Source organism: Parasteatoda tepidariorum, chromosome 7 (genome assembly GCF_982258835.1).
Source record: "Parasteatoda tepidariorum strain Cologne lab strain chromosome 7, Ptep-v5.0, whole genome shotgun sequence".
Lineage (NCBI taxonomy): Eukaryota > Metazoa > Arthropoda > Arachnida > Araneae > Theridiidae > Parasteatoda > Parasteatoda tepidariorum.
The window spans coordinates 84,339,391-84,363,904 of NC_141761.1; the positions used below are offsets into that span (position 1 = coordinate 84,339,391).

At 30.9% G+C, this 24,514-nt stretch overlaps 2 protein-coding genes across 5 annotated transcripts in view; one reads left to right on the top strand and one right to left on the bottom strand.

The window, feature by feature from the left end:
• The window catches only part of LOC107441698 (uncharacterized), a 109,005-nt gene extending 93,237 nt beyond the window's left edge, over positions 1 to 15,768 (bottom strand). For 2 of the 3 annotated variants that reach the window (XM_016055049.4, XM_071183219.2), the window contains exon 1: positions 15,735 to 15,768. The gene's annotated coding sequence lies outside the window, so the exon portion shown is untranslated. The remainder of the gene's footprint in view (positions 1 to 15,734) is intronic. The other variant, XM_071183223.2, reaches the window with a different exon arrangement.
• Positions 939 to 23,103, top strand: LOC107441699 (uncharacterized). 2 transcript variants are annotated; one of them, XM_087168159.1, is made up of 8 exons: positions 939 to 1,217; positions 9,845 to 10,039; positions 10,972 to 11,136; positions 12,611 to 12,783; positions 14,518 to 14,679; positions 16,847 to 17,005; positions 19,369 to 19,596; positions 22,509 to 23,103. In XM_087168159.1, exons 2-8 carry the CDS (start codon positions 9,912 to 9,914, stop codon positions 22,658 to 22,660), a joined length of 1,167 nt encoding a protein of 388 aa, XP_087024285.1. In that variant the 5' UTR covers positions 939 to 1,217; positions 9,845 to 9,911; the 3' UTR covers positions 22,661 to 23,103. The 2 variants fall into 2 exon arrangements, with proteins under 2 accessions (XP_087024285.1, XP_087024286.1); XM_087168160.1 differs by lacking the exon at positions 939 to 1,217 and adding an exon at positions 1,507 to 1,529.
• The last annotated feature ends 1,411 nt before the right edge of the window (positions 23,104 to 24,514 follow it).

Below are 24,514 nucleotides of genomic sequence, written 5' to 3' on the forward strand. Positions count from 1 at the left end.
TTTTTTTTTTTATTTTCACCAGCAGTTATTCTTAATGTATTTACATAAAGTATTTTCATATTCTCTTTATTATTAACTTATAATTACTGTCTTAATGGTGATTTTAATATAAATATGAATATTGTAGAAGGAAAAGTATTTTGTAACATCTTGAAGCACTCATATAGCCAGGAAACCAATCCGACGGCAAGCATCAATTGAGACAGTTTTTGCAACCCATAATTTGAAATGTTGTGGCGTTTATCGAAGTCAAACCAGAAAAAAAAAGCATTTGATCAATGAGTAACCAGTGATCGTAATAGAGCTATCACGATTTTTTTTAAAATTTTCTTATTTAATATTGTGTTATTTTAAACGAAAGTTTAGAAGGCAAAAAAATTATCCTGGAATATTAGTCTCCTTTTTGTTTAAATTCTAATAAAAAAATATCAACTAATCTGTACGATTTATGTTTAAAATTTATGTTTGAACAAATGAAATAATGATATTCGTCATTTGAATGGTAATGTATTACAGTCGAACCTTGTGAACTAATGAACGATTAACGTGAACTAATTTTCGATTTCCCGTTAAACAGTTTACGGATATAATACCTTAAAGCATTTTTTTTTTGTTGATCTTTTCAAGACAATTTAAATTTTGTTTCGACCTCAATTAAATCATAAGTTAAGACATTAATGTAGACAAGTTTCAATGTGGTAGTAATATTATCGTTTAGTACATAACACATACATAAATCAAAATTAAAAAAATTCTGCTTGAAAAATTTCAAAATATTCGAAGATATCTAACCATGGATCTTAGTTTTAGAGGATATCTTAATATTTATATCTTAAGCACACTTATCGTAGTCAGCAGAAATTTTTATCGGAAATTCTCTGCATTTTTATTGAACAAATTGATAATAATCTTAAATATAAATGAAATAAAATAACTTTACAAATTGTTTAATCATTATTGAAAAAAATATATGACTAAAAAATGCACCCATGTTTTTACTAAAATTATTATTAAACATTTTAAATATAAGCAAAACAACCTGTGGACGCAAATCATCCGTATTTTGTTTCTAAAGCTACTTGATCTTTACGTCACGAATAAGACAGACACTACGTCATACAGGTGGCGCTGTATTCAAGGCCGATGTCGCTTTTACGTACGAAAATAATCCATTTTCTAATGTTTGTAAATAACCGATCAGCCGATCACATGGATAGGTAAGTAGTTCCTTCTTTGCTCCTCATATCTAGAGGATTATTTGTATTTATACTTACAGTTTATGACATAGTTTTCAAAATATTATAAAACGAATATATGTGACATGAAATTCCTCAATAACTGTTTTTTTATTTATTTTTATTATTGTATGATTGTAGTGATGGGCAATAACAGGTATTTTCAAATAACAGGTTCCAGCTGTTACGATACAAAATAATACCTGTTCCAAAATAACAGATCTAAGGAAAAAAAAGTTTCCACTTTTTTATATTTGAAATGATAGTTTAGAATGGCAAGCATTTTTATAGCAGGTACATATTTTTCTATTAATTTGACAAAGTTGTTAGGAAAAGTATTTTTTGTTAAAATATCGGGACGAAAATCGAAATTAAGTACTATAATTAATGAACGAATTTTAACGAAATTAATAATAGACATCAAGAGGAACAGTTCCCAATTTTATTAGGTTTAGGAATCCTGATTGATCGATTTTCTTTTGGCGGAACCCGGAGACTTAATCAATATATTTCATTTACAATTGTGAGCATATTAATTAACGAATTATAAATTACATTTTTTTAAATATGTACTGAACTAAATTTATTATCTAGTAAATGAATAAATAATATCAGAAGTTATTATTAATAGTAAGCGAGTAAGTCGGTTAAATTGAATAATTTATCACATTTACCGATTATTATTAATTATTAATGAAGTTTTGTTAATGTAATAATTTTCAACTTATTTGGCTTTAAAATTTCCAATACGCATTTGAATGGTAATTTACCGCTGAAACAACTAGTTGTTTAATTACTTTGCATGCAGACGCCTACAATTTACTTACGTTTTTTATTTGTAGTGTGAATACTTGAAAGTTTCGAATCTTCTTTTTCCTTTTAACATTTTTTTTTTAAGTACTCAGCCTTAAGAGAAACAGTGTTGGTTCTTCCGGACAAATATATGCTGGACAGAGGCACTAAACCTTAAAAACATCAGTGTAAGGCATACCGGGCAATAGCATTTAACTAGGAAAACTTCAGTGATGGGTAAACCTAGCAAAAGACTCTGACTTTCCTTGATCACTCTGATTATGAAAAATAATAAATAGCAATTATTATCAATAACCCAATATTTTCATTAATTTTTTGTAACTATATTCAAATTTATATACTCAAAATTTCAAAAATTATCGTTTATCAATAGATATGATGGTATAAAAAAAGCAAATTGAACTTTTAAAACTATTTTTTTAAATTAGAACCTAAGTAAAAATTCGTATGTTTTTTCTATCTTTTGTTTATTTCATCTTTTCTTTGTTTAATCTTAGTTGCTTTCGCCCGATTTATGTTAATTTAACTAAAACATTTTCACTAAAACAGTTTTAGGATTTGATGAAATTTTTTACTTTCTACAAAATAACCCTGAATTGTAATTTTAACATTTTCCCTGAAATGATCATTTCTCTAGAGCAGTGTTTCCCAAAGTGTGGTACGCGTACCCCCAGGGGTACGGGAACAGTTTAGCGGGAGTACGCATTCTTATGCAAATATCTTACAATAAAAGAACATTTCAAAAAAAATTTATTTAGAAACAAAGCTTTCCATGAAAATTTACAATTAAATATTTTTCTATTGGCTATTTTTTGCTGAGTTAACAGTTAATAATTAGTATTGTCTAAAATCAGTTGTAATTTTTAACTTTTGTGCAATTTTTTTATAGTAAAAAATACATTCATTTTTTTACTAGGGTACACAGCGTTACGAAAAATTTAGAAAGGGTACACAAAAGTCATAAGTTTGGGAAACACTGCTCTAGAGCATTTGTTCGTATTTCCGCTTTCATCATTTCCGTGCAACAGATAAGGCTTTATGAATGGATTACATTAAATATAAAATTGTTTTAACATTTATTAATTTTGTTGAAATCATAACTTATGTATAGTAAAAAGCATTTTGTTGCCTTAATTATATCAGGCTGTAAATTACAACGACGCATTAATATCTTTAAAAACTAATGAACATAAATACATTTAGAACTCAAAATGAAAGATGTATGTAGCTCAATTTTATACCACTTCTTCAGTTTATAGAATTTTTTCAACCGAATTGACAATTTGAAGTCATTGGAAAAAAAATCAGTATTTCCCCCCCAATTTTTTTTTTTTTTTACTTGGCCGAATACAAATTTTAAAAAAAGAATATTTTAGTCTTCTTGAAGGCGGTATATGCAATTCTTACTAAATGCATTCATTTCTTACGTAAAAAGCATTTAATTTAATTAACCATTAGTTGCAATAAATTTTGTTTCATGTTTAATTTTTTTTAATATTATTCAGTTAGTTCCAAAATATAATAAAAAATATTTTAGAATCCTTGTGAAAAATAAAGTAAAAAAGTAACCACTATACGGACCCCAAATTAATTGTTAAACGATGAAAAAAATAATTTTAAAAAAACATCTTCAAATTAAACGGATAACCATCAAAAAACAAGAAAGAAAATCTTTGTTGAAAGGTAGTAAGGGGCCGTTCAAAAAGTACGTACACAAAAATGGAGAAATTTTAAACCCCTCCCCCCTTCGTACATTACCGTACATAAGGTCTTACTCCCCCCCCCCTTAGAGTACGTACATTTTATTAGTCTACCCCCCTTTTTCATAAAAATTAAAATAATTATGTTTTAAATAAAATTAAATATTTACTTAAGGAGGGTGTAGGATAAAGTCAAATTTAAATTTGGTGTATGTTTATAAAGTACGTACTTTGTATAATACCTCCACCCCTCCCCATCGTACATAATAGCAAATCCCCTCCCCCCCCCCTTCGGGATGTACGTACTTTTTGAACGGCCCCTAATTAAGTTTCAATGGGCTAGTCCTCCCTGACCTTTCTATCACCTCGGTCCGGTCAACATTTGGAAATTTTACCGGGGACCACTGAGGGGGGTGGTGCTAATTGTTTACATTTTAGATTATTTTGATTTAAAAGTTTTAATATAGTTTAACATCCTTCAACATAAAGTAAAATTATATTTGTGATATTAGCGAGACTTAAAGCGATGACACTCAAATCCCGTCCGTGGAAAGTGGTACGTACCAGTGCTTTTAACCTTTTGACGCAGAATGTTTACTAAACATAGTTTTATATTTTGTTCTATTTTGTAATAATTTAGGACAAAATGAAAAATGTTATATTTAGTATTTTAATAATTTATGATCATTAAAATACAGCATGAAACACCCGTGTCTTTTTCTGCGCTTAAGATAAAAATGGCTCACTTCCAAACAATTATTTTTCAAATTTGCAATTATTTAGATCTAAAATAAACAGTTATTCATCATTATAATTTCTTTCATTTATAAAATCAATAACTGTATAAATTTTTGAATATGAATAAAAAGAAGATCAATTTTTTTTTTCTTCTTTTTTAAGATTTTTTATTTTAGTACAAATATAATTCCGATAATTTAACAGATTTTAATAACTAGTAAACTGTTTTTTTATGTTAAAAAATACCAAAATATATTTTTATTTGTAGTTAGAGTGTCAGAAAATATATATATAAAAAAGGGACACCGGTGTCCCATTTATGTCAAAGGGTTAAGGAAAGTTCATTTCTGATAAAAACTATCTGACAAATATGATCTACGCTTCAGCTTCTACCAGGACTAATATATATATATATATATATATATATATATATATATATATATATATATATATATATATATATATATATGTAACATAAAAAGCTTCAATTAATCTTTTTGTGTTAGTTTCTCTGCTATAAAACTTCTTCCTAATTAATTATTCTATTTGAAATACTTTCTCACACTTTTAAAAGCCACATCCTGTTCTTAAATCTATTTTTGGCTCAAGTATGCATTTAATTAAGAGCAGGACATTTTTCCCTTTGCTCTTGTGTGGGAAACGTTCGATCTATTTCATAAACCAATAGCAACTACTAAGAGTTCCCTCTGTCCCTAAATCAAGACATATTACGGATTTTACTTTGCAAGATTTTCCCTAACATATAACCAAGGAGCGCAACTTTTCATGTGCACTTTTCACTCACTCTCATGACTGCTCTTGTCTAATAATTAATAAATAAATTTTGTATCCTCCTTCCCGACCTATGACCTGTTTTAATCCTTCCACTCGGCAACGACGTTATATATATATATATATATATATATATATATATATATATATATATATATATATATATATATATATATATATATATATATAATACAAAAATTAAATACTTTTGAAAAGCATTAAAACTTCATTCGTTTTCATAAAATATCTTTGGTAAAGGATAAGGGTAGAAATTCTATTTTGGGAATTCAAGGCTAAAAACATGCGAATGAATAATAATTAGATTTATACTTCAAAAGAGAAGTTATTTTAAGATCTTTCACTTCCATATAAGGAAAGATTAAACGATTTGTATGAGTAATAAATAAATTGATGAGGCGTAAGAATACAGAAAAAGGCAATAATGACTGACCTCTTCACAACTTTTAATCATCCTATAAAATGCAGGAGCAATGTTTTTGCGTGACTTTTTGGTGTATAATGTTTACCAACTAAACTCCGTCGGATCTGACTGAAAATCTGTCTCTCTCCCTCTCCGTCTGGAGAGGGATGAAACTGCTTTCACCATCGCTACTAAATAAAAAAGATTATGCACAACATGGACTCCTTAATCATGCTGTTTTGACTTCAATTAACTAAAAAATATCGGTGTGGATCCACCGTTATTTCAAGCCGGCAGGATGTTGGCTTCGCGGAAGAAACTTAGCAATTCTATATATTGGGAACTAGGCCTAACGTGACTGCGACCTCGTCGAGAAGGAAGGATGAGTTCACCCCCTTGGATTGAAGAGAAAAACTTCATTGGACTCCTGATAGAGATTAATAAGTTTTCGATTAGAAATCCCATCCCTTTATAAGTGACCTACGGAAAGTTGAGTTATGCCAGTGCTGCTCTGGATTAATCGTCGATGAAGTGTTTTCACACCCCGGAATGGTTTACGATGGTCTACTTAGATGTTCGACATTCCCTCCCTCCTACTTAGAACTCAAAGAAAAATAAGCTTCAATTTCTCCTTCATTCTCGGTGTCAAGTTATGAATCATTTTAACGAAAAGAAAAAGAAGAAAAAAAAGAATAATTTTTCCTATCAACTATTATCTGATGTTGTGGCTGTCAAGATATATTTTGGATTAATTAGAACTTTATCCAGCTACGTATCCTTTAATTTTTTTTAAAAACATTTATTTCTTTGATTTTTAGTGATTAATAAGAAAAAGAAAGTGAAGTGCGCGAATGATTTTTTTTTCTCTCTTCGCCAAATATTGAAGGAGAAAAAGTGATATATAAATTATTTTTTTTCTTCTTTCTCAAAATTTGTGATACTGTTATGATTGCATATTTTAGTGATCAAAAATTTTTTTAATCTGAATAATTGAGTATATTATTAATGTTGGATTGCATTTCTTATATTTATATTCGTTTTATTATTAAATTATGATATATTTTATTTTCTCTTCAACGAAATTGATGAAGGTCGACGTTGGAGAGTAGGGTGTTCATATTTTATTGAAATTAGATATGAGTAATGATAAAACTTTGATAGATTGTATTTGATAGATTGTATTTTTTGTGTTTAATTTGCTTTTTTTTTAAAATATGATATATTGTTTTTATAGTGCATTTAAAATGTTTTTGAAGGAAATAAATACGGTTCAAACGTCAATTAAATTAGTAATGGCAAACAGAATTAAGTTTTTTTTAAACTTTTGTTTCCTAATGATTTTTCACGATTAAACCAAAAAAAAACTTTAAGGAAATTTGTAAAAATTTTGCTTTTTCGGACTTAGTAAAAACTAAATATTCCTATTAAAAAATGTGAAAACTTAAATGTTACCCAAGCAAAAGGACAGTTAACACTTAACAAAATTTGTGAGTTTCCCTTATTACGATAGGCGAAATTTTTAACTCAGTTAAGTTTTTATACTTGATACTGATTTACCAAATGCTTTAGTAGGGTTGTAAACTTGCAAAGATTTTTGTTTGTTTATTGATTGTGTCGGGCCAGTTGTTACTTAATTTGGTAAGAGATTGATCACCTCTGCTAATTCAAACAATGACAACTTATCTTTGCACATTAGACAGCAAATTTCTAAAAATGTTAAGGTTAAAAATTGTGAAAAAAAAAAAAAAGTTTGATATTTCAGTAAAAGTAAACATCGAATAAATAAAAAAGTTGAGGATGTTTCAGTAAAAGTAAACATCGAGAAAATAAGAAAGTTGAGGATGTTTCAGTAAAAGTAAACATCGAAATAATGAAAGGTTTGATGTTTCGGCAAAAGTAAACATCGAAAAAATAAAAGTTGAAGATGTTTCAATAAAAGTAAACATCGAAAAAAAAAAGGTGAAGGGTAACAAAAAGAAAGGAAAAAATAGGAAAAAGAAAGAATGACCAAGAAACTGATTGATTATGAATTAAATAAAAATAAATGTAAGTAAAGAAAATTTTGAAATAGTACATGTATGAAAGCTTAGGAAATATCACAGCCCACAAATGTTAGAATTAAATCATGAATAGTATCCAAAAGAACAAATTTTTAACTTTCTTCAAGGGAAGAAGTAAGCCCTAAATGTTTGAGAGATCCGAATATCGTTGTGTGGAGATGTTTACCTCAGCATCAGTTGGGAGTGAGGGCGAAGTAACTTGAACTTTTTTTTCTCAACACAGTGAGAAAAAACTCTCAAAACTATTTTTGTTTTATCCAGTTTGGATCTCTCAATTTCACAGTGCTTCATGAAACTCTGTTTTCCTCCATTTTAACGGGGAATACAGAATTTCATCAAGTAAACAACCCCATTAACCACACAGAATCTTAAATTCTGATTAAATGACACTTAGTTGTCCACCTCTTCCACATAAAGATTGTGAATATTTTTTTTAACCATACAGAATCGTAAATTCTGATTAAATGACAATTGTTGTCCAGGTCGTTTTGCGTAAAACTTTTGTATATTTTTGTGTGAAAATTTTTGAAAACTTTTTAGAATATTTATATAAAATGTTTCATTTTTCTTTCTGTTTAGTTCACTAAACAGATAAAGTGTATTATTATGTTTTTATTGTTGTTACTGTAAATAATTTTTTTCCACATAATGAAAAAAGGTTATTTGTAACAAAGAGGACAGTCATACCAACATAAAGTTTATATATTCATAGTATTCTAAATTTTTTATTTTGGCTAACCAAAATTTTTTTTTTGGGGGGGGGGATGTAATACAAAAATTAAATACTTTTGTATTAATAAAAGCATTAAAACTTCATTCGTTTTCATAAAATATCTTTGGTAAAGGATAAGGGTAGAAATTCTATTTTGGGAATTCAAGGCTAAAAACATGCCAATAATTAGATTTATACTTCAAAAGAGAAGTTATTTTAAGATCTTTCACTTCCATATAAGGAAAGATTAAACGATTTGCTATGAGTAATAAATAAATTGATGAGGCGTAAGAATACAGAAAAAGGCAATAATGACTGGCCTCTTCACAACTTTTAATCATCCTATAAAATGCAGGAGCAATGTTTTTGCGTGACTTTTTGGTGTATAATGTTTACCAACTAAACTCCGTCAAATCTGACTGAAAATCTGTCTCTCTCCCTCTCCGTCTGGAGAGGAATGAAACTGCTTTCACCATCGCTACTAAATAAAAAAGATTATGCACAACATGGACTCCTTAATCATGCTGTTTTGACTTCAATTAACTAAAAAATATCGGTGTGGATCCACCGTTATTTCATATATATATATATACTATAGTGAAACCTGCCAAGTTGACCACCCATGTAAGTTGGGCACCTGCATAAGTTGACCTCAATTATCAAAAACGGAATTTTTCCTATATAATATAAAGAAGCAAAACCTTTGTAGCTTGACCACCTGTCTATCTTGTATGTTGATCACTGAAATAAGTCAATTTTGTCTAGGAGTATTATAAAATTCTATTCTAAAACCCTCATAAGTTGACCAGGAAAAAAAAATTCAGAAAATTTTCTGTCATTTTGGCAATGTATGTTAAAATTTCACGTGTTTGGTGAAATAGTGTAAGTTAAGTATTAGAATGATATGTATCAAATTGAAATTCATTCAGGTTTAAACACATTTCTTAAGATATTCATTTACATATTTTCTGAATAATATTTTTAAGTCAAGTAAAAAAAATAATAAATATATAGCAACATGATATGGGAAACGAAAAAGTAAACAATGACCCACCCCCTCTATAAGTTGACCACTAAAACAATGTACAACAAGTGGTCAACTTACACAAGTTTTACTGTATATATATATATATATATATATATATATATATATATATATATATATATATATATATATATATATATATATATATATATATATATATATATATATATATATATATATATATATATATATATATATATATATATATATATAATGTGGTGGTCATTACAGGACATCCTGTATAAGTCACTATTAATTTTCTAAATTCTTTAATTCTTTTAGATTTTTAAATATTTAAAATCATGCTATTTAATTTTTATTGAAATAGCATTCAGACAATGAATTCATAGCAAGATATACTAAGAAAGAGAAGTTCACTTTATTCAAAAAATAAGATGGACGACCCTCCACCAAGCTACAGTAGTTTATTCAATGATCATGCCAGTGGAATAAGTTACATAGATTTCCTGCCTTTTGGTGTAAAAGAGAGTTTTTTAAGCAAACCTATATGTGACAGATTCGGGTAAGTTGTCAATCTTAGAATGATTTTTATAGACTTGTCATATTCCGTTGTTGATGTCAATACTTTCTATTTAAGTTCAATGCAATTCAAAATATGAGAGAAACTACAGATCAGAAAATAACACGGCGAGTTTCATTGTGCCTAATTATACATTGCTTTTATAATTTTAAACTAAGATACATGTCTGAGGTAAGATACATGCCCGTATGAAATAAGTTTAGCGTTAGTATAGAATAAACATTAGCCGACATTGGTTCTTTTCATATTTAAGTATTTAAAACATTACGGTAAAATAGAGTGAATAAAAATAAAACGGCATAAATATACAAAAACATACATAAAAAATCACCGTTCTTAATTTTTTTATTTTCTTCAGGTACCTATAGGGAAAATTAGGTACATGCAGCAGAAGAAATGAGGCGATTATGCCTGACCATGTGATTTAAAACAGATTTAATTGGATGACTGTAAGCGACGTCAAGCTCTTGTCGAAACTGATTGGCTTCTGAATTGACAAATGACAAGATTTACCTACAATGACGAAACTTGCAGATGTCCAATTATCCAAGAAATTAAGTTTCGCACATTTGGCAACACCGCATACTTCATTGCAGGCAGCCAATCATATCACTATAATCTTACCACTCATATTATCCTATCAAAGCACTATAAGCAATTAAAAAACATTATGATTCTTTCATATCATGTCAGCTTTTGAGATTTTTTTTAAATAAAAAACTTTTTTTAGCCGGGATTTTTTTAAATTATTAGTTTCACTAATGAAATTTAATTTTTTATATTTTTATTAATATTTGTAATAAATAAATAAATATTTTTTTCCTGGCTTAAGTTTGACAATCCTATTTTTAGTACTTGAAGTGTACTTGAAAATGAATTTACTGAATCTGTACTCACGACTCCCATATTTCCAGGAAATTGATAGAAAATGCTAACCGGTGGCTGAGACTCAACCCCCAATGGGAAATAGTAACTTGCGAGAGTGTGGAATTCAAAGATAAGGGCGGCCAAATTTTACCAACAAAAATGTCTTACTACGAAAATACAAAAACTCAAATGAGCTTCATCAGAGGACTTAGGTAACTATATCCTATATTTTAGCAATTTCTTCCTTTTTATAAATATTTGAAGCGCAGAACATATTCCAAAATTTTCTAAAAAGGGACTGAAATAAATCTTGAAAAATGAAATTGCATTTCAAAGGAGAATTTTCATAATTTCTTTAACCACATGCCAAATGTCTGCTTGTTTAAGATAATTTTGATGAAAAATCTTCTAACTTATTTATAGTTTGTTCACAATAAAAAAAATTTCTTCCCCTCTTGATTTTATCCTAAGATCTAATGGAAGTTGGAGAAAAATTACTCCAAAACCAGCAATAAAATACACGGTATTTATAAAGTCCCGGACCCATTTTGATGTTTAATAACTCATAAAACAATAAAGATAGATTAAAATTAATAACATAAATGGTTAGACCGTCTCAAAAAGTTTCATGACCCTTGTCAATGAACTTCCACGTGTGCAACCTTCGTCGCACGGAGAACATCAAGACGATAGTCAATTTCACGCCAGGTAGCGGCAAGCATGTGGGCATCCACAGAGGCTATTGCGGTTGAAATTCTGGCTTTTAGGTCATCAATGTTCGACAAGATCATCTTGTAAACATTGTCCTTTATAAATCCCCAAAGAAAAAAGTCCAGCTGCGTTATATCAGGTGATCTGGGTGGCCAAGGAATTGGACCTCCTCGCCCAATCCATCTTCCTGGAAAATGGTCATTCAAAGAACTACGAACGATGATACCCCAATGAGGTGGTGCACCATCTTGTTGCAAAAAGACATGTGGCTGAAGCTCTTCCAGTTGTGGAAATACGAAGTTTTCAAACATGTCTAAGTATACGACTGATGAGACCGTCTTTTCTGTAAAAAAGAAAGGCCCAATGTCTCGGTCATGCATTAGTCCACACCACACATTAAGCTTTGGGGGATCTCTTTGTGTCTCACGGTATTCATGGGGGTTTTCAGATCCCCATATGCTCACATTATGGCGATTAACAATGCCAGAAACATGAAAGGATGCTTCGTCGGAGAACATAACGCGCTTCAGAAAATCAGCAGCATCTTCTATCCTTCCTACCATACCTGTTGCAAACGCCATCCTCCTAGGCCTATCGTCAGGTTCCAAACCTTGAACAATTTGAACTTTATATGCATGTAGTCTCAATTGTTTCTTAATAACCTTGTACACCGTCGAAATTGGCGTATTCAATTCTCTTGCCGCGATCTCACAGATCTTCTAGGATTGTCTAAAAATGTCTGTCTGACACGCTCAACGAATAGGGGCACACGTGGAAGTTCATTCACAAGGGTCATGAAACTTTTTGAGTCTATCTAACCATTTATGTTATTAATTTTAATCTATCTTTATTATTTTATGAGTTATTAAATATCAAAATGGGTCCGGGACTTTATTAACACCCTGTATTATCATGATCTGTCAATCTCGTCATTTATAAAAAAAAAATATTCTTAAATTTTTTAAACATTATTAGGCTGTGGTTGAAAACAGTTCCTACTGGTCAAGAGAGGATAAAAAAAATTGGATACAGGAACTTGGTGCCTCAAACAGTAACTTCCGCAGGAATGTTTACCCACGCAAAGTATGAAACTTTAGATGATGTCCTGCGACGCTTTAATACTGGTTCTCGTACATCGCATCTACCAGGTATTTTCATATTAAATTACGTTATAACCGTCTTTATTAGATAATTTTAGAATATTTGTTTTTTAAAAAAAATAGTCTTCTTTTGGGTCAAAAATCAATGAACATGAATGACCTAATTGACACAAAATTATTTCGAACTCGCTCCTAATTGTGAAGGAGCTCATAATAGTTGTCCTTTTTAAAGAGTTAAAAAAAAGTTCAATCTGCTTTTTTTCCAGAAGAGTAACGGCATTCTGATCTTATAATCGTTGTTGAACAGCCAATCCAATTTCGGGTTTACGAATACTAATGTTCAAATTCGTACCTTTGTAATTTCGACTCCAATCCAGAAGACGAGGTTGTTGCCTTTGTGGAGAACTTTCTGATGGAACTAACCCGCATTTGCGCTACGTAGAGAAGAAAACCTCCAACAGTTAGCCTGACGGCAAGGGGACTCTAATCCATGATCCGTCTACCACTGTGGATATTTTTAAGTCAACACTGTGGTTAGTGCGAGCCGGGTGCGGGATCCGTATCGACCAGCCATCGTAAAAAATCCTCAGTGGTATATAGATCAGGGGTTAGAATCTCGTAGCAGAATGTGTAACCATGTGAGGTTTTCGTGATTTCCCTTCCCATGTAACTCAAATACGGGTTAATGCCATCAAAAAGTCCTCCACGAAGGAGAATTTCTCCCAATAATTGATCCAGGATCTGTATTCTGGGTTAGGTTTAATATTACAAGCCTCACGAAGTAGAACATTGATAGTCGTAAGCTCAAAATTGGGTCGGTTTGTCAATGCCTGTTATAAAATGTTATAGAATTTCAACTGATGTTCTCTGTCTGTAAAAATAAAAGTTTAACCACCATAAAAGTAAAAGTTTCAATAGTTTTTGCAAATGCTATAGACGGATATTATCTCCAATTAGAAAACACCTATCGAAATTCTGGCTCCTTTTGAATTAGCTATGCTAGAAGCATTCAAATTGTAAAGGTCCATGTGCCTAAAGACAATGCTCGTTTCAATTGATTCTTTACCGCTACGAGCGAAAACTATCTTCTTGTCACCAACATAAAAAATTTGTCGTCAATCAAAATTGTGACTTCTTTCCAACTAACTTTCAAATTCTAACTTGAGTTTTAGGCTGGGTGACGATGCAAATTTGTATTTTTTCCTGATTATTAAACGTTATCGTCAAAAGGAGATAAAGTTTGTTTGTCATTTAAAATTTTCTCCATTTTCTGCTTATCTAGAGTAGTTAAATTCTAACAATGTTTAATGCAAATACAAGATTCTATGGTTTACAGACTGTATAAGCAGAATTTATGCCGCCATATAGAAATTATCGTCAACCGAAATTTTGACAATTTTTAGACTAACCAGAATGCTAAAAATTTGATAATCGAACCAAAGGAAACCGAAAAATTGAATTGTGTCACGCTCGTAAGAAACTTCTACCAGTATCGAAAATTTTACACACGTTTTTCGATTATACTTTCTAAGTGTATACATATTTTTTTGTGTGCACGCGAAAAACATTGTTCTTCAAGTTTATTTATTAACTAGCTTTGGTGTCTTTGGCAGTGTAATTTTGAATCTAGATGGAACCGAAGTTTCGTTCACTTTTCGTCTAGCTAGAGCATTCAAATCTCTATGGAAGCTCTGAGTCTGACCTCTAAAAGAATAGTTTATAGCTATATTATTCAATACAATTTTGTGTGTCTTTTTACTATTATAAAATTTTATTTTCCAGGTCGTATTATTACAATAGAAACCCAAGGCATGAAGATAAAAAGTGGTGGTACTATCGATCCGGACCGATCAAGGTGGACGGAATTCGATGGTCGGGACAACAGATTCATCTATATAATCAGAATATTTTATGAAATAGGTGACCCTTTGCACGAAACAATAGGTGATACTTTTCAAAATAATATAGTTTTTAAGCAATTTTAACCCTTTGCGGTCGTATTAAATTTATACATGCGTATCATGCTGGTCTGAATTAATTTTCGCTGAACGAACATAATATGCAAGAATTTGAAGAGAAAAAAAATTGTTAGTACAGAACCCGTTATCCGGAAATCAGAAAACCGGAAAACCAAAAAACCAGAACGAAATTCGACGAATTTTCCCGCCATTTTCAAAAAAAAAAAAATTTTCTCCTCATAAGATTTTAGGATTTTTCTTTCTATTTTGAAAGATGTTTACCTTACCATCATTTTGGAAATAATCTTTAGTGTATTACTTCATCGATTTTTTCTTCTTTTTAAGATTATTTCCAATTTTTTTTTTTTTTTAGTTGGGTTAAACAATAAAAAAACGGCTTTTTGTAGCGATTCAGAAAACCGGAAAAATCAGTTATCCGGAATAGCGATGGTCCCGATCGTTCCGGATAATTGGTTCCCTACTGTAATTCTTTTTTAAACTTTTTTTGGGGCAAGTTTTGCCTTCATATATTAAAAGATACCCAAACATAGAATCGAGTTGACATGTCTATTATACTAGTGAATTAGAAATGATTAATTGTAGTGGTAGACACGCTACACTTTGCTAGGTAACACAATAATATTTTTTAACTTTATGTAAAAATTATATTTCATAGTTTTCCATTGTGTGGAATCTTTCAATGCAGTCTTCAATATGAAGCCCTGGTTTTCGAGAACATGCGTCACAAAAATAAGTAGTTTGGCGTCTTTAATTTTTCTGTTCGAACATACAGAACAATCTTTTCATCTTCACAGTGCTGCAATATATGTAGTTTGCCATTAAGCTGTGGTGGCTGAGAGCAGACGTACTGATACAACCTATTGATACTACTTTTAGATGTATCATGTTAATTAGAGTTACAATTATATTACACAAATTAAAGTTAATTTAAATTTTAATGATTTAAAATATTCTTGATTACATATTGATACCATAACTTTAAGTAATACAAAAGGGGGGGAAGAAGCTAAGATCACTCACCAGGGCGTCATATCTAAACCTAGTCACCTTCCAACACTCAGGCACAGCTTCAACTGATTCCTGAATGGGTGCAACCCCTACAACAAGAGGGAACTTCGCCAAACTCACCCTTTGGCTCACTTTATCGATGTTTTTGGCGCACTTACTATTTTGGGACTCCTTGCTCTGCATCAATACTACTGGAACGGTAAAAAAGCGTTGGTGGCTGAGAGTAGACATACAACCGCAAAGGGTTGTTTAATTTATAATGAATTGTCGATCGAATCACGGAGCTAACGGTTCGCTCACCGAATTTCTTCAACTTTGTAGATGTAATCGAATTAACTCGAGGCCGAATTTATCGAAGACCATAGTTACCACTTGGCTTTGCAAATAATTTTCTGTTAAAAATGTTACGATTAATGATTAAAAATTTAAACTAACCTGAAACAAAATAACTTACAGTTTATACTAACAAAATTTAACAAACAATAATAATAATAGATTCATAATTTTCAGAAACTTATATTCTTACCTCATCAATTGAACTGGTTTACGTAAATTGCATCTACCAGATTCTCATTTTCGTAATGCATATGTTATATGATTTTTTTTTTACTATGAAAAAGTCTCACTAATACATACAATGCTATATAATATTTTACATTGCAAGTAAACTTAACATTTTATTTAACATTATATTATTTAAACATTTTACTTAACTTTAGACCATTTTCAATGTTAAAAATAGGGGAGATATGGCCATTCTTCGACGTTTAAATTTTTCCAATTTTTTACATACCGTAACAATTATGACGATTTGGAGTGCTACACTGGTTTCTATTATCTAATTTATAATATAAATAAATTTATAACATAAGTAATAAATTTATAATATCTATTATCTAATTTTTAACTAAAATTCATACTTTTAAACTTGTCTCGCAAATTAAAAATACTATAATATTTCCCTAAACTACTGGAAAAATCTCTGCACCTCCATAAAACGAATTTTTCTCCTTAGCGAACTTAACAGCTGGAACCGTACAATTTCGTAATTGAGACTCCACTATTTTTGACAAGTAATTGATTATTAATCACAATTATAATTAATCATTATTTGTGTTATGCAGGTATAACAGATTTTGTGCCAGAGTGTAGATCAAGTGGTTTATTAAGCCAGGAGTATGAGCCTTTTTCCGCAATGTTTGATAGAGCGTCATCGTGGTGCTCAAGGCATAGGGATTTAAGAATCTCTAATATGCAGACCTTGTCAACAAAAGTTCAAGGCGGTAAGTATTGAGAAAACGAGTTTATTTTGAGTATATATTTGATTAAAGTTTTATGTATTTAATATATATATATATATATATATATATATATATATATATATATATATATATATATATATATATATATATATATATAATATACTAGTGAGCTGCGCCCCCTGCTCGCTTACGCTCGCCAACTCCCGAAAATTGCTATGCAATCTTATATGGTTTGCTTCGCAAACCAAGCTCGCTTCTCTCGCTACTAACTTAGGTACATTGCAAATGCACAAAATTCTAAGAATTCAAAACAATCATTCAAATCCATATAAAAACTTTTTTTTTGAAAACAATTACATCTTTTTAGTAAATACTAAGTCATTAAAATAAATTTGAATGCAAATAAATGACATGTAATTCGTTAAACCCATTAGAAATGTGCTTTAGTATAATTCGTGATATAATTCAAAAATCGTCAAATAAATTTCGTAATATAATCGTGAAGAAAAGCGCTTTCGACAAAATACTAAAATAGAGATCTATCGACAAAGACTACTCACTTCTGCCTAGCTTAATAGTATAAGATTGCCGCAGCTGATGCTCTCTGGATATTCCAGTTTCCGTTTTTAAAAGCGCTATATGTTGAGCCACCTCAGCTAGATTTGGCATGTGACATTTATAGCTGCAATCATTGGTCGATTCGCCGTGTAAGAGAAATAGTAACGAAAACAAAACAAAGCAAACGTTGCCACCGGCAGAAAAGAAATACAGCCAAAATCTGGGAGCCACGTAAGGGAATTATATAATATTAGATAAATGAGAGAGAGTATTTCGAATGAACGCTCTTAACATTTTCATCGCAGCAATTGTAATGGACTTACCGATGACCTTGCCCGCTGAGCTTAAATTAAAACATAACGCAAATTCTTTTAAAAAATTTTTAAATAATAATAAATTTCAATCAATAACAATACCCTTTGTAATGATTTATTTGTGTTTACAGATATAAAAATAATTATAAAATAAAAATAACATTGCAAAGGCTCTAAAACTTGTGCTACTGGAGCCAAAGGCGGAGCTCAAAATTCACCCTCCAAAACTGTGCGCTTAAGTTTTTATCGTAGGGAAAGTAGCAAATGAATTTTCCCTCTTTTTTATTATATTTTAGGGAAAAGGGGAAACATAAATAATTACAATTGCTAAATAGGTTGCGCGATTCCCGCAAAGGGGAAAGGGAAAAATGTCTTTACTTTTAATTAATGCATACTTGATCCTAAAATAGATTTAAGGACAGGAAGTAAATTTAAAAGTGTGAAAAAGTGTTTAAATTAGAATAATAAAAGAAAAGAAATTGCAGAAAAAGAATAACATAAAAAGATTAATTGAAGCTTTTTATGTTTATATATATATATATATATATATATATATATATATATATATATATATATATATATATATATATATATATATATATATATATATATATATATATATATATATATATATATATATATATATATATATATATATATAATAACAGGGCTCCAACCCTGTTATCAGTGTTGTATTTAACTTGAAATAATTGCAGTCATAAGCCATCAGACGTTCTAAACAGGTTTATTTAAATATAGGCTGGTATTGCTAACAGTTTACGTCCACACTCCCTATGGGAGGGGAATGGACAAGACTTCTGACAATTCCTGAACAGCTTATCAGGATCAAATCATGATGAAAGGACACGCAAAACTATGCGTTCTTACGTTTTATACCAACATAGATTTGAAGTAAAAAGGCACATTTCGTACATTCCTTGTATCCTTACGCATTAAGGAAAATCATTTCTGCTTCCTTATATGGAATTGAAAAAGGGAACGATTCTAAAAATAACTCTTCCTTTGAAATATAAATCTATTTATATTTCAATGGTATGTTTTCAGCCTTGAATTCCCAAAATAGAATCTCTCGACGTTTATTCTTTAACAAAGACATTTTATGAAAACGAAAGAGATTTAATTCTTTTATTAATACAAAAGTATTTAATTTTTGTATTACATATATATATATATATTACAATAAAGACAGTAAGGATAAAAAGAAAAGAGAAAAAAAACGAAGAAAATTAAGAAAAATTGTTAAAAGTAAGAAATATTTATATAATGAATGTGCTTTTAGCTGTATTGTATAAAATAATTGGTAAAAAAATATATATAGCTAATTACATTTCAGTGTTTCCATCTATGAAAAAAACACTAATAATAATAATAATTGGAAAGTTTAAGCAACGAAAATATAATTCGAAGAAAACTAATAAAAACAATCAAGCACACACATATATAAATGTATATATTCTTAGATTTTTTTTTCTTCACTTGTTTCATTAATAGGAATCAACCCAAGAAAAATGAGCTATACAGAGCATGAAGGACGCTTAACTCTTTTTGTGAAAATATTGCGTGTGGCTTACATACGTCAGAAATTTTCTCCCACACCTATTCGATATAGCTGCAAAACGTTTGCTCCTGCACAATTGCAATCTTCAAGTTCGTTTTCGATGACGTTTGAAACATTGCAACAAACTATGAAGAAGGTTTCAGATTGGATTCAACTCAATAGTAAGTTATTTTCGAAGGTTAGTTGTACGGAATATTCTCCCTGCATGAGACCGCACGGCAATGCTATTCGCACATGCCTTAACAGTTCATCTTGCTAGCAGCTCCTAAATATTTGCACGCACGTGCATCACGTTGCATCCCACAACCACATTGCATCCCACACCCAAGTAGAGCAGCGTATATACAGGGTGTCCCGAAACGACTGTATAAACTCTGCACAGCTAGATTCCTCGTTGGGAGTACATAAAAACTGCCCAAAGAAGCGTTCCTGTACGATCCATAGTTTACGAGAAAAATACGAAACACAAAGTATGACAACACAAAGTATGAAACACAAAGTACGAAACACAAAGTATGGCCGGTACAAGAAAAAAAAACTTTATCGGACATATGAGCAATAGTATTTGCATATCTTTCCAGACGATAATGTTTAAAACGGGCACTTTGAACATCTGCTTTAAATTGTGCATTGTATACTGCTGTTGATATGTTCAATAAAGTGTTTTTTCTTGCACCGGCTGTCACGTCATACTTTGTTTCTCGTATTTTTCTCGTAAAGTTATGGATCGTACAGGAACGCTTCCTTGGGCAGTTTTTATGTACTCCTAACGAGGAATCTAGCTGTGCAGAGTTTATGCGGTCGTTTCGGGACACCCTGTATAACAAAATAGTCTCGAGTCCCTTCTGAACTTGAGCAAAAGACATGATGAGCATGGGCGAAGGAGATGTTATTTGAAAGTGATATATCGCATCCATTATTAATGTTTATTTATGTGCAATGCACAGAAGAAGAACAACGGATCACCCGTAATAACTTTTGATTTAATGAACGGATCTTCACGTTCTAGGACTCAATGCCAAAAGTTAAACGAGAGACTCAACTATGCTAATTAGAAGTTGAATCAAACGATATTTCAAGTTATGAAATAAGACGCAAAAATGTACTTTTCTGGATAAACGTACCTTTTTTCCCGGACAGATTCGGATTTCTGGCCCTCAAAACATTGGGATAGGTCAGGTGAAGATCAAGCGGTTCAAAGTATGGACCTCTTAATATAAATTTTCTTTTTGCGTATTTAGCCGTATTTCGAGAACTTTTTAAGAGAATTGGAAAAAAATTTGCACACAGTTATAAAAATTGTTTATCCAAAGTTAATTAAAAGCAAAAAATAACTTTTTAGTAAACCTTGATTATTTTTTATTAAATTATTTAATAAGAGGAAAACTTAGAATTGAAAAGGTATATAATTTTTTACATCATTTTAAAGAAAATAATTTTGCATGGCAAAAAAAACAAAATTTTTGCGAAATCGGTCGAATAGTTCCTGAGAAATCAAAATTTAAAAGTACGACTGTTTTAAATTGTCTATTCAAAGAAAATACGCCTGTGTGTCTGATTTCCTAACTTGAAATATCGTCTGCACTAATTAATTAACATATTTGAGGTCCCCCCTCCCTTCTCAAACCATTAAAATTAAGTCATAGAACATAAAGATCAGATCATTAAATCAAAAATTATTCAAGATGATCCGGGTTTTTTTTTTCGGTCTGTGTGTTATGTTATTAAATCACTGTAAAAAACACACAGGTTGTTAAAAATGCTATAACACTGTAAAACGGTGATCTCAAACCCCCTTGCCTCAGATCGCTCTCGGAATATATAAGTATTTACATTATATTTTCTGTGATATATTTATCTCCGGTTTGTACGATTGGGATTGTTCCATTTTTCTCGGGGTTGTTTCTATGAGCGAGAGCTTAACGGGAGCTAAGCGACATCACCTAAAGCCGCACTAATACCGCTCATGTAATAGTATTTTATTTTGAAGTCACGTTTAAATACTATTAAATTAAAATCATTAAATCAGAACAACATTAAATATAAACCACCAACGTCGCAGTCACCCCTCAGCAGAACGCAGTATCAAGCATTGACCGGTCCGCTGTGATAAAAAAGGTTGGGGAACATTGTTGTAAAGGATACCTCGGTTTTGTCTTGTTTATGACGTCCAAGATGAATAAATGTGTCAAAAAAAGTATTTTCTTAACATACCCGAACGCCTGAAACATCTTAAGTATCAAATATGACACATTAAATACATGGCATTATGTAATGGTGTTTTAAACCGTTCGATTCTTATTATATATTTTTTAAATGATTGATTTCGTAAACTAATATGTAAATTGCAGTAACTTGATGTTTTATATAGCTAATGTTAATTGATGTTTTATGAACTAATATGTTAACTCGATATTTCAGATAGGTGATAGGGCATATCATTAAGATTATAATTGCATAGGAACACATGTCCTGAAAATGTCGTCATACGAGGCTAGGGACGTTTTTCCAATTATGACCTGTTCAACACACGAAGAAACAGTTCTCAATTGCACATGACGACATAGCCGGACATGGGTTCCTATGCTGTGCTCTAACAGTCCTAGAAGATTGTCACAACATTTACGCTGTTGCTTTGTAGCGTTTACATTATATTTTGCGTAAATTAATATTTACATTTATATTTCATAAACGTTTACGTCATTATAAACGTTTACATTTAGCAAAAGCGTTCTAAAAGTGTTGTTTAAAAGAAACTATATCTTGGAGAGAGAGATTCGAATCAGTGAAAATATTCAGGTATATTCATGCAACAGAAAAAAATTGTTCCTTAATGTAATATGTGGAATAAATACACGTTAACGGTACTTCAGAACAATTCTGTAGAATAGACTTTACACCACACTTTAACGGTTCTGTAAAATAACTACACTTTAACGGTGCAATTATAAATACAAAATCAAAGTTTACTTACAGTGTCAGTTTACTTAAACTGTGACTTATTTTTTATTTTGACGAAGAAAACCTTTGAAATGGAATAAATGACTTTATTATTTTTATTTTTTAATTTCAGAAGCAGAAGTAATAAACATGGAGACTGCTGTAGTGCGTTTGTCCAGCAAGGGTCCTACTCATAGCGCCAACAAGAGTCATTACTATGATCGAGGAACACCAGAACGTTACATATTTATAATAAGAGCTTATTTTAATGGTTGTCATAACTAACTCTTGAACAGAACTTCTCAAGTGAATGACTAATTGATTATATATAACGAAAATGCTACACCTCATAGTTTATATTGCACAAAATTAATGTTTCATATCAAGGTTTTATTTTAAACTTGGTGTCAGATTCTATTGCAAAAATATACATGGCCAAACAATACACATTTCTATATACAATAATGTGTGCAGTGCTCAAAAAATAATAATGCAATCTTTGTTCTAATGATTGGATCTTTACCTACCAGGACTCTGTCTTAATATTTTAAAGAGGTGACCTCAAATATGTAGAGTAATTAGTTACTTAATTAATAATATGCACTTTAAATAGCCAGAATCTGGGAAACATGGTCCCAATAGCTTGGTCAGGAGAGGGTTCGAAGTTTGGACCCCTTAATCTTAATTTTTGCTCATTTCGCTATATGTAGAGAATTTTTTGGACGATTATAGCATTTTTTGATCCAATGCCAAAGAAAAAATACAATTTTTAATAACTATTTATTATTTTCGTATTATTGAATAATAATCGAAAAAATTATGAATTGTAAAGTATACAAAAAATTTTGAAGGATAGGAATACAAATCAGTAGAAAAAAAGGCTCGATTATTCAGAGAAAGCACGTTTTTGTGTTATTTCATAATTTAAAATAGCGCCTGCACTAATTAATTAGCATATTTATACATTAGATCACCCTTTTAAGCCTAGATCGAGTCCCAGTTTGTGAAGATCAAATCACTAGATTGAAAGTTATCCAGAGTGTTCCGTTTATTATTATTTATTTATTTTGGTAACTTACTCGCATAGTGAAATCGCATAAGACAGCATTAATACTTCGCTTATGGACTGCAATAGTGGCACAACTCAAAAAACACGCGTTTTGGACTAAGAACAGGTGTAAATATGAAACTACATATTTTTTTCAGCAGCAATACTAGCATACTCATAATTCAACTTGAAGGTAATCTTCGTTCAAATAAACTAAGGCTTTTCTTATGCATTCTCCTTAACAATGAAAACTTCAAACCCACCTATCTCAAAACATGATTTTTTGAGTTGTGCCGCTATTGCAGCCCATGAGCGACTTGTTAATGTCAAGCAGAGAGATTATAGAGACATCTACATACCTCTCAAAACAATTGAAATTATGCTTACGCAGTTATGCTGGCACAACTGTGAATAAGAAGCAGTCCATCCACCAAATCATATGACGCGGAAAGATAGCTACTTAGTTTCCTGCCGTAATCGTTTATTTTATTGGATTGTTTATTGGAATAACATACATATGCAGGTTAGTGTGCTCAATTTAGGCTTATAAACCTTTGTTAAGTAGAAAGATAAGTAGCCCGATACAGAGACGGACATCACAAAGAATACATCGAGGGTTACGGCGGGATTCAAACCCGCCACCTCTACGCTTAACAGAGCGTTTACCAGGAGACATTGATCGGCCAGGGTTTCCCCGCCGTAATAGTTGAACTATATTTTCATTTCGTAAATCTGATGTAGTAGTATATCAAAAAAAAAGTAAAATACTTTCAGCTTAATTTCTGAAAGAACATTCGGAAACTCATCTCTTTACTTTTTTTAAACAATTATTTGTGTTAGTGAATCCCTGAGAGAAGTTTCGATTCTAAGAATATTACTTTGGAAAGATAAAGCAATTATGGAATATTCGTAAAAAAATTTTACTTCAATTTTTTTTTAGTTTCTTGAGCACGCTGACCATCTGGAGCATCCCAGCAGATCACCGAAGTCAAGCATCACTGGCTGCGGTCAGTGTGCGGGTGGGTGACCACTTGGATCAGTCTGCGTAGGGACCGAGGGTGTGCGGTATTGGTCCTCGTTAAACTGTGCTA

Excerpts from the sequence above, each read along its gene's own strand:
- LOC107441699 (XM_087168159.1), top strand. The coding sequence starts at position 9,912 with ATGGACGACCCTCCACCAAGCTACAGTAGTTTATTCAATGATCATGCC. Across the intron at positions 11,137-12,610 it reads AGCTTCATCAGAGGACTTAG|GCTGTGGTTGAAAACAGTTC; the intron begins GTAACTATATCC and ends AAACATTATTAG. Across the intron at positions 17,006-19,368 it reads GTCAACAAAAGTTCAAGGCG|GAATCAACCCAAGAAAAATG; the intron begins GTAAGTATTGAG and ends TTTCATTAATAG.